An 11,489-nucleotide genomic window follows, 5' to 3' on the forward strand; every position below is an offset into this window, starting at 1 on the left:
AATTCAGCACAAACTCCAGACGACTGTGGACAGAAATGAGAATTCTTTGAGGACAAATCAAAACAGCCATTTTTAAGTTGTTTCAAAGAGGCCTGCAGCGTGCGCTCCTCGGACCTGGAAGCTGCGCTCGTCTTTCATGCGCAGATGAGACGGCGAGCTAAAACACACAGTAACGTGTTTTTCAAACGTCGCCTTCCCGCTGAACCCCGCCTCCCGATGCGAGAAACTGTTTGTGTTGATCGTTTCGTCAGCGTTTCCTCCGTCTTTGAGCTGGAGCGTGAAAGTCCACAACTTTTTAAGTACAATGTGCTTCTGTTGTTTCTCATTGAAGCGCACAGATCAGAGCAGACGGGCACACGCGGCGAGCGCGATGACCTCGTCTGCAGAGCAGCTCCTGCTTTTGTTCTGCTCGTTCTCCAACACCCTCACTGCTTTTGTGCTCTCACCTCCAACATGCCATCAATTATACAACAAAGACGCTGCTTTATCATTGTTCAGCAGGTGGTGCACGCAGCAGTGAAGTTATCCAGGCTTGGATAACGTGATCTCCACGCAGGTTCTTCTCTGTTTCAAATCAGGAGAATGACTGATGCTGCAGCGCGGCAAGTTATGGAGTCAGGTTGTAGAGCAGGGGTGGGGAACTCCAGGCCTCGAGGGTCGGTGTCCTTGATCCAGCACAGCTGATTTAAATGGCTAAATTAGCTCCTCATTGTGTCCTGAAGTTCTTCAGATGCCTGGTAATGAACTAATCATGTGATTCAGGTGAGCTCTAAAACCTGCAGGACACCGGCCCTCGAGGCCTGGAGTTCCCCACGCCTGTTGTAGAGTCTTTGCCGTAGACTTTAAAGCACCTTGAGGCGACTCGTTGTGATTTGTTGCTATAAAAATAAACCTGACTTCTTGGATCTCTGCTTGAAGTGAGCTTGTGTAGTTGGTGCGCTGTAATGTAAATTCTGCACAAGTCGTTGCACAGACGTCTGTGCAGACCTCACGCTCGCCGTCTGAGGATAAAATTTATGTCACTGCTTAGTAACACTGAGCGTTCAGGTGTTCAGATAACTGTATTTCTTTGTATTACTACACATTAGACATTAGGGCTGCCACGAGTAGTCGACTAGTCACGATTACGTCGACTATCAAAATCGTCGACGACTGATTTAATAGCCGACGCGTCGTTTGAAGCTTTGTAAGATCCCAAAAGACGCAGGAATAAGTAGTAGGATTTAAGAGTGTAATAACGGACTGAAACAGAAGATGGCAGCACTGCATGTACAAGGATGCCAGCTGCCGTTAAACCCCGAAGAAGAAGAAGAAGCTGTGTCCCAGAATTCACAGCGCAGCCCAGCTCAGTTTCCAACAACGGCGGCAGCTAGTTAGTTTTAATATTACTCTTATTATTCTTTCTGGGTCACAAAATAAACTTTTAACATATTTTCAGGCGAGAATGTAGCTGTGTAAACCTCAAATATCTGCTCAGTTTATCAAGACACCACATATTTTCAAAAGCGCTCCGACGTTTTCGGAGACGTCTGTTACCCACTAGCTCGATAGCGAGCCGGGGGCGAGGCTCATTAAAGCCCGTGAGAACACCGGACTCCCGGCAAATCGTTTTCAAACCCACCGCCGTCTTTCGCTACTCAGGTTAAACATGATATATAAGTCCTTTAGATAACTTAAAAATGTTATTGTTTGGCTTTTTTAATATTTTATTTGTTCCTGAGTAAATCGGCTGAGTTTATTAAACTCCACCGAAACAATCTGCACATTTAATTAAAATTTAACAAACTATCATCTTGTCTTTATTTTTAGTTAAACTTAAACACTTCAAGCTGTAAGCTAATGATAGTTATATAAGAGCAGATGCTGCTGGTGCAATAAGCTGTAGTTTTGCGTCCAATGGATGATGATTAGTCGACTATCAAAATAATGGTTTGTGGCAGCCCTATTAGACATGTTAGTCATCATAAATGAACATATCAGGATAAAGTCTTGGAAAATGTGATACTTAGTCCAAAAACTTTACGTGGACCTTAAACCCAACAGGAAGGAACAAGAACATGAAATCGAGGTGGAGCATAAAGTATCCTGATGTGAGCTGAGGGAACGTCCTCCCTGGTTTACGTGTTTCCTCTACTTTCCCGAGAAAGCAAAAGAAACACATAAAAGACGTCACATCTGAAGTCACAGTCAATGCTGCGCTTCACGGTTTTAAATAAAGTGATCCAAAATGTTCTCAGTTCTTCCTCCACCCACGCTCCACTTCTCCACCTCTCCACCTCTCCACCAAGCACCGTTAATGAAATCAGCTCAGTGACTTTGGTGTAATCTCACCGACAGACGGATGCAAACATCTCTGAGCCTCGGCTTTCGCCGTGAAGCAGAATAATGTTGAAGATCTGATTCAGTGAAACTCTACATTTGTGTGTTTGAGATATTTGAGTGAATCCTGACTCGTGTTTGTTCTTCAGCCACAGATACTTCACTCCTCCAATCAGGAAGACCAGGAGCCACTGACAGGTCAAGTCCCGACGCCACCGCGAACTGAAGCTCCGCCTTCCACTAACATCTGCCCCGCACATCCCGAAACCCCTGCTGACAGACTCCGCAACCCCCGAGCTCCCAGTTCCACCCATCCAGCAGCCCACGTAGGAGAGGATGACGGGAAAAAGCAGAGGAAGGTGGAGGAGACGAAGTCAGGGGAAAGGAAGAAAACCCACAGCAGGTACCTGCAGCCGCCGCAGCCCTCCAAGCTCCGCCTCTTCCCAAAGACGAGGGCAGCACGCGACCCCGACACCAACAGCACCTCTGGACTGAATTTCAGAACGCTGGCCTTCACCTCCACCTCCTCCCGCCTCCCCAAACCAAAGAACCACTGAAGCGTCCGACTCCTTCCTAACACGCAGCGACGCGAGAGCCGAACTTCCTGTAAAATAAAACGAGAGCTGCAGATTATCAAAGCTTTAGCCGAGGCTGAAATGGACACAGTTAATTTATTTAACCTTATTTTAAGAAGTTGTTGAGAATAAAGGTTTAAGTCTGAGTACTTTGCACAGAAACGGTTTCTGCAGTGAGTGGGAGGGGCCATCAGGTTCATCTGAAGATGGACCGGAGGTATGTGAGGTTTTGGCTCTTCATCACAACCTTTAAGGATCCTTAAATGTCAGGGTTTTATTTTCTTTCCAACACGCTTCATTTATTCTAGCATCAACACTAAAACTGCACCGAGAGCGTCCGTTAACCAGACGGAAACGCCTCTGATCTCGTCCTCTGATCTCGTCCTCTGATCGGTATTTAAGAGCCGCTCCTCTGCTGTTGGTTTCATATAAAACATCGGTCCTCTTCCCTCAGAGGCTCGCTCCCTCTCGCTGTGTGTTAGGAACCGATTGTACAGCTCCTGAACTTCCTTCGACTCCTCCATCCTTCCCTGAAGTCCAACCATAGTGAGTCTTCCTCAGTGGAGAGGCATGAATGACGTGCATCCACCTTAACCCCCATCACCACCGCAGACTGCATCCTCCTCCAACCTTCGTCTTTACAGACTCGGATCATCTCGAAGGTCAGAAAGTTCCAGGACCTTGATCTCGTCGCCTGTCCGTGTGTTTTCAGTTCGGTGTTCACTTCACTGTGTTTAGTTTAGAAACCTTTTGGTTTTCAGACAAGATATGAGGCTGAAATCTTGTCCAAATCGCTGCTGGTTGGTGTGAACACCTCCTTCCTCCTGCATCAGCTGTGAAAGTCTGGCAGTCTTTGTTCCCATGAAAGCCGATGGAAGAACAGCAGAAGTCTGGATGGACACAAAAGTCTCAGCATGCTGCAAGCGCTCCAGCTCTGTTCTGACTTTGGTTTAATGCTGAAGGCGCAGCGAGCTCAACCAAGGACCAGGGTCCGAATTAAATGGTTTGGGGATGTTTGTTTCAGTCTGCTGTGACTGTCCCCCAAAAACACTCCAACTAAAATAAAATCAGAGCTCCAGAAGTTTCACCTCAGAGGCCCGACGAGTGACTCCAGGCTTTGCTGTTTCTGCAGAGGAAGCGTTCAGGCGGTCAGCAGAGACATCTGCTGAATCTGCTCTGAGCTTTGAGCTCTGCTGTGGAAGCAGAAATCACAGCGAGCAGGAGGAGGAAGGTTTCCTCCCAGGTCAAAATAATCCCTACTAATCTGATACTGGAACGAGATGTTTTAGCTCCTCCCCCTTTGGTGTGAACTAAAGAGCCACACCAAGAGATGAAGGAGCTCCAGTTGGTTTGCTTTTTAGGAAACGGCTGAGATGAGCTCGGCAGTATGGTGTGAAGCATGCTGAGGCCTTCTTGTCTGAAGGCTGGAGTCATTTCAGATACTCAGTAAACGAATCAAAGGGTAGAAAGTTCAAATAATTTTAGGATTACAGGTGATCAGAGGAGGAGCTGGTAGCTTAAGTGTTTTTGCTTGAAGGCAAACTGACATTTCAGCCCGTCTGTCAGTCGTCCTTTGAACATTTGGACATTACTGCGTCTCACTCGTGCAGTCAGGATCCGCCTGCTGAACCACGTTCACGTTCATTCTTCAGGACAACGAGTCTCCCTCATACCTGACAAATCAAACATAGTCTCACTCCTGTCAGCGATTAACTGTCAGTGCTGCTCGCTTTGATATTAGTAACCGTATATGCAATAAAATATGCAACAGAGTCGCAGGTTCAAGCCCTAAAAGAGGAAACTTTGTTGTATTTAAAATATATGCAAGACCAGCTCAGCTTAGTTCCACGTTTCACGAAGAAGAGGACGCTCGCTGTCTCTACAGACAATCCGGGAATCTGCTAAATCCTGCATGTCCGGTGCCGAGAAACGAAGTAGAAACGGTTTTGGGGCGATTACTGAAACCACGAGTTGGCTCGGTGTGAAGAACGACGGCAGACTGAGGAAACCGCCCCTGGCTCCAGCTCGCAGCGACGCTTTTAACATGAACTGAACAGCGTCGGGTTGATTTGAACTGACGTCGTCTTTACGACGGAAAACAAAGTGTTCGCCGGATTTTCAGACATCTTTGATTCGGTTCCCACCTGGTGTGCTACGAGTCCACGTCCGTATATTACCACAAACATATTTAGTATTCATATTCAGGGAAGTCCTGGTTACAGCCAAAGCCCCGACTGACCTCGAATCTACCCCAACAGCAGAGTCTGACTGTGCTGGCGTCAGGTTTGCTCACATTTGACTGATAAATGCATTTAAATGCTTTAAATCCTCGTTCAGCTCTGAGCCGCAGCGACTTTAACATGAGCAGGTTTACTCAGACGTCTGCTCTTAACTTTCTGCTGCGTCACTGCTCAGGTGGAGTCGCTCGTCTCCTTTAGATCTCGTCGTTCGCTCCCAGTGGGGAAATCGGAGCCGCCTTAATTCATGCGAGCGACACGAAGCCCAGCAGGGCGCGTTCGCAGCAGAGCTTCAACTGCTGCTGCTCTTAAAATTCATCATCAAAGTCCTGAAACACACAGAGTCTGCAGGAACGCTGTGATTGATGTTCCTCGGTGAGCCCCTCATCGACGGGGGGAAATTAAAGCAGAAGGGAAACAGGGAATGTCCGTTTGAAATGAAAGAGGAAAATAAATTAGTGCACTCTGTTTATTTCATCTGGTTCAAACAAGGCTTGACATTTTCTTTTCCACCGTTTCACCAAAAACGACCAGAAAAAATGAAAAAAATCAGCCACCTCAAGGCTCCACCTCGGCCTTCGTGTCTCTGCGCCTGTTTGTCTAAACCCTCCAGAAGCTGAAATAATGGAAGTGAGCAGCTCTGAGCGAAGACTCGCTGAAAGCTGCTGAATCTGAAACAAGCAGCCAATCACAGCTGTTTGTTTGATACAAAAACAGCTGATATACCTCCTGTAATCATGGAGACTAATCAGGGCAGCTGAAAACAATCATGTCCAATCAGCGCAAAGCACGAAAGAAAACCTTCAAAGTAAAACAGGAAGTGAACTAAAGACACAGAGCAACCAAAACCTCTAAAATCTGAAACAAAACCCAAAACCCGGAGCAGGACAGTTACGGAAACTCGAGGCAAAAACCAGGAGCTTAAAATAGTCCAGCTTTGTCTCGAGGCGTCCTCTGCAGTCAGAGGAGGTCGTGTCTCAGCGTCTTCATCTGCTGCTCGTCTTCACACCGTCGTGTCTCAGGTTTAATTTTAAAGTTTGCCCCTCATCGTTATTCAAACATCCAATCAGGTTTTATCAGCTGCCGAAGTTTAAAAGTGACTAAAACCACCCGGGGAGAGAAAAACCTTCTGCCTGGGTGTGAACCATGACGTCGTGGTCATGTACATTACACAGAGCGTTAGTGTGTTTGTCTCACAGAGTTTTTAAATCATTATTAAACTCGATCACATCCGCTTCATCACTTATTTGACTGCTTTTAATAAAACTCTGCATTTTCTTCTGTGCTTTCAAAATAAAAGTCTTCTGTGTAGGGAGACTGTACACTCTAAACATTTTTTAGTCCTTAAAAATAACTTGAATACATTTATTTACATGTAAATTTTCCATGTAATTTAGTTGCATAAGTACAGTTTAAAATGTTAACTTGACTGCTATACGTTCAGTTTACACCAAGCACATTTTCGTTAATAATTACTTATTTAAATCAATGAAACTTTGACTTTTACATATTTCAGCTGCACTTAAAATTGTTGCTTATGCTTATTAAGAGTGAAGAATCATTATTTGAGTGTAACTTTAAGTTCTCAGACTGGTTTTATTGTGACACACCTGTGCAGGAAGTACTGAGATTCACTAACAGCTCAACAACAATTATAAGGAACAATTTCACAATAAAAGCCAATAATCCTGAATGCTTTTACTGTGAAATAAGGGGGTACAGCAGTTTCTTTAAAGCTAGCTTAACAGTGACAAAAACACACAAGGTAGAAAACACTGATGATCAGCAGAGAAACACATTTAAAGTGTTTTTATCAGGATGAACGTTACGCTCGATCCGTGAAGTCAGCCCTGCTGTGGAAAACCTCTGCTGTTGTTTAAAATAATTAAATTATTGAAGGCTTTATGAGTAAAGTGCTGGGAATGTTTTCATGTTCACTTTGAGATGACTTAATATTTCATAATCGTCTGTATTTAAACTGTATTTAAACGATTCAGTGGAATACTCTGAATAATGTACTCACTCTGTGTCTGTCTTCTACTTCCTCTCTGCTTTTATTTTGAAAACTTGAACTTTTGTTTGTTTCCTGGTTTTGGTGCAATAACTGACGTATTTATGTGATGAAGCGTGTACGTGGTGCAGACTGTAACGTTGTTGAAGCACCGAGAGGAAAAAGCACTTTAAAACAAGCGTCTCACCTGCTGAACTTATTTTTTGTCTCATTAACGTTGATGCAGCGTTCAGGTCGTACCAAGTGAAAACGTAGCGCCTGTATTCCTGTCAGCGAGGCTCTTTGCAGCTCATTGGTTGATATTTACGGTCCTCTTCTGTCATTGGCTGACATTTCTCTGATGCTGCTGAAATAAAATTAATCGTCCCCAGCTCTCGGTGTGTCCTCCCTTCTTTCTCCAACTGTGCCAAAGTCGAGCCACATTAGAGCGGGAAAGGGTGATGTCGTTCCTGGGCGGAGTCTGTGCAGCAGAGATGTCAGGTAGGATCTCCTCTGCCCCGCCCACATGTGGCACAGATGTGCTGGGACAAAGTAAATTAGACGTTTATCCTTCACAGCATGAAAATATGAAAACTGGCTGTTCAAAATGGCCACGCCCCCACCTGCCACGCCCAATTATTACACCATCTTTAATGATTTTTAAATGTGTTTATATCACGATATCTGTCATTTGAGAGTCGGTATTGGTGTAAGAACAAGTCGCATACCTTTTTATGGACGGAGAAATTGGGCCACGCCTCTTTGAATTCCGTCGTTTTCAATTCCACAGGTGTGAAAACCACAGCAGCTCAGCCAGGAAGTATTAGAGCTGGTGAACTTACATGGCGGGGTCACAGAGAGCTGAGGTTCACGCCCCCTCCTGGCTTTAACATCAGCACAAAGTAAACTGCAGAGGAGCTTCGTGTCATTAGCGTCAGAGATAACGGTGTGTTTAAGGCAGAGGATCCATCAACCGTCCCCCCTTCACGTGTTTAACAGGTAAGTGTGACTCTGGACACGCCCACTCTGTTTCTAATGGTGAGTTCTGTTGCCATGGCAACCTGGAGCCTGCATGTACAGTAGGCTTCCTGGCTGATTCTGTCTGTGGGAAACTGGAGCATTTCATCATTAGCTCAAATAATCAGCTGGCGCTCCATCCTTGAAGGAGACGCTCCTCAGACGGTCCTGAAAATCCAGGTTTCCTGTTTTGGATCTGCGGTTCCTTTGGCGGCACTCAAATTAAACATGTGAGCTCAGGGTGTTTCATTCCTAATAGCCCCACCCACCTACCGTTCAAGCTTTGTTTCCCTTTAAAAGGGGAGGGGCTAAAGGTGTCAGCTAAAGAAGGATTATTATTAACTTAGTCATGCACAGCTGACCAAAAGTAAAAATCAAGAGCTGGAAATGAGCAGGAGGAGTTCACTTAATTTTTTTTTCTTCAAGAATACACTGTGTACTTTTGTCTCCAAACTTTATTACACAAAAGAGTAAGAAAGAATAAAAATCATCATCGTTGTCAGAAGTTGACTTTAAGTGTTTCTGCTTGACAAACAGCTGCTCTGGGGTTCATTCTTCTTCTGTGGTTATTGAGCTTCAGTGAAGTTAAACACAGACACACACACAATGCTGTGTGTGTGTCTGTGTGTGTGTGTGTGGCTACAGTGATTAATTCCTCCCAGTTTGAAATCTGCAGACTCGACTTTTTCATCCAGCTGCTGAAGATTTAGGGGAAATAAAGCAGCCAAATCCTGATGGACGCTCAGCTCGCCACTCTTCCTCGGAGAATACAGCTTAATGAAACTTCATAGGGGCGGAGACAAGGTTCCACCAACCAATCATATTAAACATTAACCTGTGCCCAGTTTCTGACCTCACATTCAAACTGACATCTGTGTCCACAAACAATATCTCAGAGGAAGATTCATCCTGAGCCTCCTCATCATCACCTCTCAGCTGTAACGCAGCGTCCTGACAGCCGACTCTTCATCCTGACCTCAGTGTGTGTCCTCGTCCTTCGGCCCCTCATCATCCTCGGCTGGTTTTCAGAATCTGAATTCTGAAAAATGTTCCCATTTGTGACATTAATATAAGTGAGTGTGACAGCTGACTCCACCTAAACCTGCCACACCACGACACGTGTTTGTGCACGCCCACATTAAACCATTCATACCTGACGATAACTCCCAGCTCAGAGCTCCTCCTCCCCGCTCCAGTCGCCGCATTTCAGATCCATAAAGCAGTGAAGCGGAGGACTCCTCTGCAGTCGTCCTTCAAAATAAATGATGGTAAAGTTACCTGCTGCACATCTAATGGCTTCTTCACTTCAGGGCTCAAAGCAGTAAAAGCATCTCAGAGAGAGGAGAGAGGGATTCACCCTGCTGTCGCCCTCACTAATTAACCACCTCATTAATGACTCTCTAAAACCCGTCTCAGGTATGCTAATAGGGTGGAATTAGCCACGCCCCCACAGATGAAAAGGCAGAGGAAAGAAACTCAACTGACGTGAGCCAGCGGCCAAATACCACGAGGTCAGAGTTGAACTCTGACCTCGTGGCCCCCTGGCCCTTTGCTCTCCACACTATCAAACCTGCTCTGGGGCCTCCTGTTTTGAAGCCTCACTTCCAGGGTTAACTCCGTCATCATCAACAGCAGGTACAGCGTCCACATCACTGAAGATGCTGCTTCAGTCCCTCTGCTGATCTGCAGCTGCTCTGACTCATGAAGAAGATTCTGAAAATCCTCCAGTTGGGGCAGGAGCTCTTCCCTGAGCCCGAGGAGGCGGGCACCGGAGCGTGAGCTGAGACGTCTGCTTCCAACTCGTCTATGAACCTCCACCGAGTGTCATTTTGTTGATCCGGTGCTGCTGGAAAAGAGCAACGTGATGATTCCTGCTTTAAAACTGGCCCTGAGATCTTTCACACAGCAGAGGCCGCTCGCCGCTTCATGATTTCCGATGTTTTCCGTCTGAGTCGTGTTTTAACTTTTCACTAACTTTCAAGGCCTCGCTCAGCTCAGCTGGCTGGAGGAGAGCTGAGGCGTCCCTGTAGACGGGCGCAGGAAACCCCAGAAATGACTCAGCAGCATTTGTTTGTAATAAGCAGAAATTAGCGCTGAGCAGATTTCATTAAACTCCCAGTTATTCATTAATGAGTGATCCTCACTGTGGAGCGCTATCTGCAGCTTTACTCACCTCATGATGTGCAATAACAGTTAAAGTGGATTCATTAAAAACACATTTATTCACCTCGACTCTGCAGGATGGCCACACACACACGCACACACTGTGGCGACGATGCTGATGTCAGCGCTGGCTTCGGACCGTCGTAATGAGCTCAGATAAGTTTAAGAGAACGATTTGTCGGAGAAATCGGCTGACGACGCTCAGGATTTAGAAACGCAGCATTTGCTGTTTCAGGAGACGAGCTGATGGAGGACATTCATCTTTTTTATCTCGCAGGAGCGATGGCAAAAACAGCATTTCCCAGAAGTCCTTGCTCCATCTGTCTCCTGCTCCGTGCAGCAGGAGCAGCAGCTCGTGGTTTTGTCTGTTACCCTCGAGGCCGTCTGCTGGCATGCTGCGTGTGCGACTGACGCCTTCAGCTTCATTGTTCACGGTTAAAAGGAAGTCGAAATCTTCCCTGCTCAGCCTCACAGGTCACTGCAGGGCACACCGAGGTGATGTCCTGGAGATGGGTGGGACCAATGTTCCCTCTAAGCTGCGTGCGTGCTGGCACGATCTCTGCGCACAGAAAATCTGCGTGGCGAACAAAAAAAATCTAACCTGAACTGAAATTAAAATTAAGCATAGCTTTGTTGTGTGTGTCAGAACAATGAGGCGACTGCTGAGTGTTACAGGTGTCACAGCAGTGATGCATCTGCTGCTGTCAGGCCTGCAGGTATCAGGCTGTTGTTCTCCTTCATCTCATAGTGGACAGAAATTATTTTTTGGAGTGACACAAATAATTTGTGTGGCATCAGATTTGATGCAGAACAGCTGATTGTTCTGTAAATAGTTTGAAATGTTTATTTAAAAAACGCTTTGGCTGCATTTTTAGGTAAACAGCTGCAAAAAACTTTGTTTGCATAACTCAGTTACTTTTTTGAAGAAGTAACTATATCATTAACTGCCCAACATTGGTCATTATTTACTGTATTTGCAGACAGTTACAGACTCTCTCCCAGACCACAGACTCATAATACAGTCAGAGCTTTATAAAAATAAAGAAAAGAAAAAATAGAAAGTAGTTTTTTCAAAGTTGGAGTTCAAGTTATTTTTACTTCCAACAGTGTTAACATGCTACACAGGACATGAACAAGGTTTTTTACATTTTCATTGTAAGTGGGATAAGGCACTAAATTAAAAGTAGT

At 45.5% G+C, this 11,489-nt stretch overlaps 1 protein-coding gene across 3 annotated transcripts in view; it reads left to right on the forward strand.

Annotated features, from left to right (window-relative positions):
- Positions 1-7,512, forward strand: part of LOC146381006 (serine-rich coiled-coil domain-containing protein 2-like) — a 49,228-nt gene extending 41,716 nt beyond the window's left edge. Inside the window, exon 15 of one of the 3 annotated variants that reach the window (XM_084936975.1) lies at positions 2,469-2,651. In XM_084936975.1, coding sequence (XP_084793101.1) covers positions 2,469-2,545 — 77 coding nt within the window. In that variant the 3' untranslated portion in view covers positions 2,546-2,651. Of the gene's footprint in view, positions 1-2,468 lie in introns of all 3 variants that reach the window. The other 2 variants (XM_084936973.1, XM_084936972.1) reach the window with 2 other exon arrangements.
- The last annotated feature ends 3,977 nt before the right edge of the window (positions 7,513-11,489 follow it).

Source organism: Perissodus microlepis, chromosome 8 (assembly GCF_051167445.1).
Source record: "Perissodus microlepis isolate ML-2025 ecotype Zambia chromosome 8, ASM5116744v1, whole genome shotgun sequence".
Taxonomy (NCBI): domain Eukaryota; kingdom Metazoa; phylum Chordata; class Actinopteri; order Cichliformes; family Cichlidae; genus Perissodus; species Perissodus microlepis.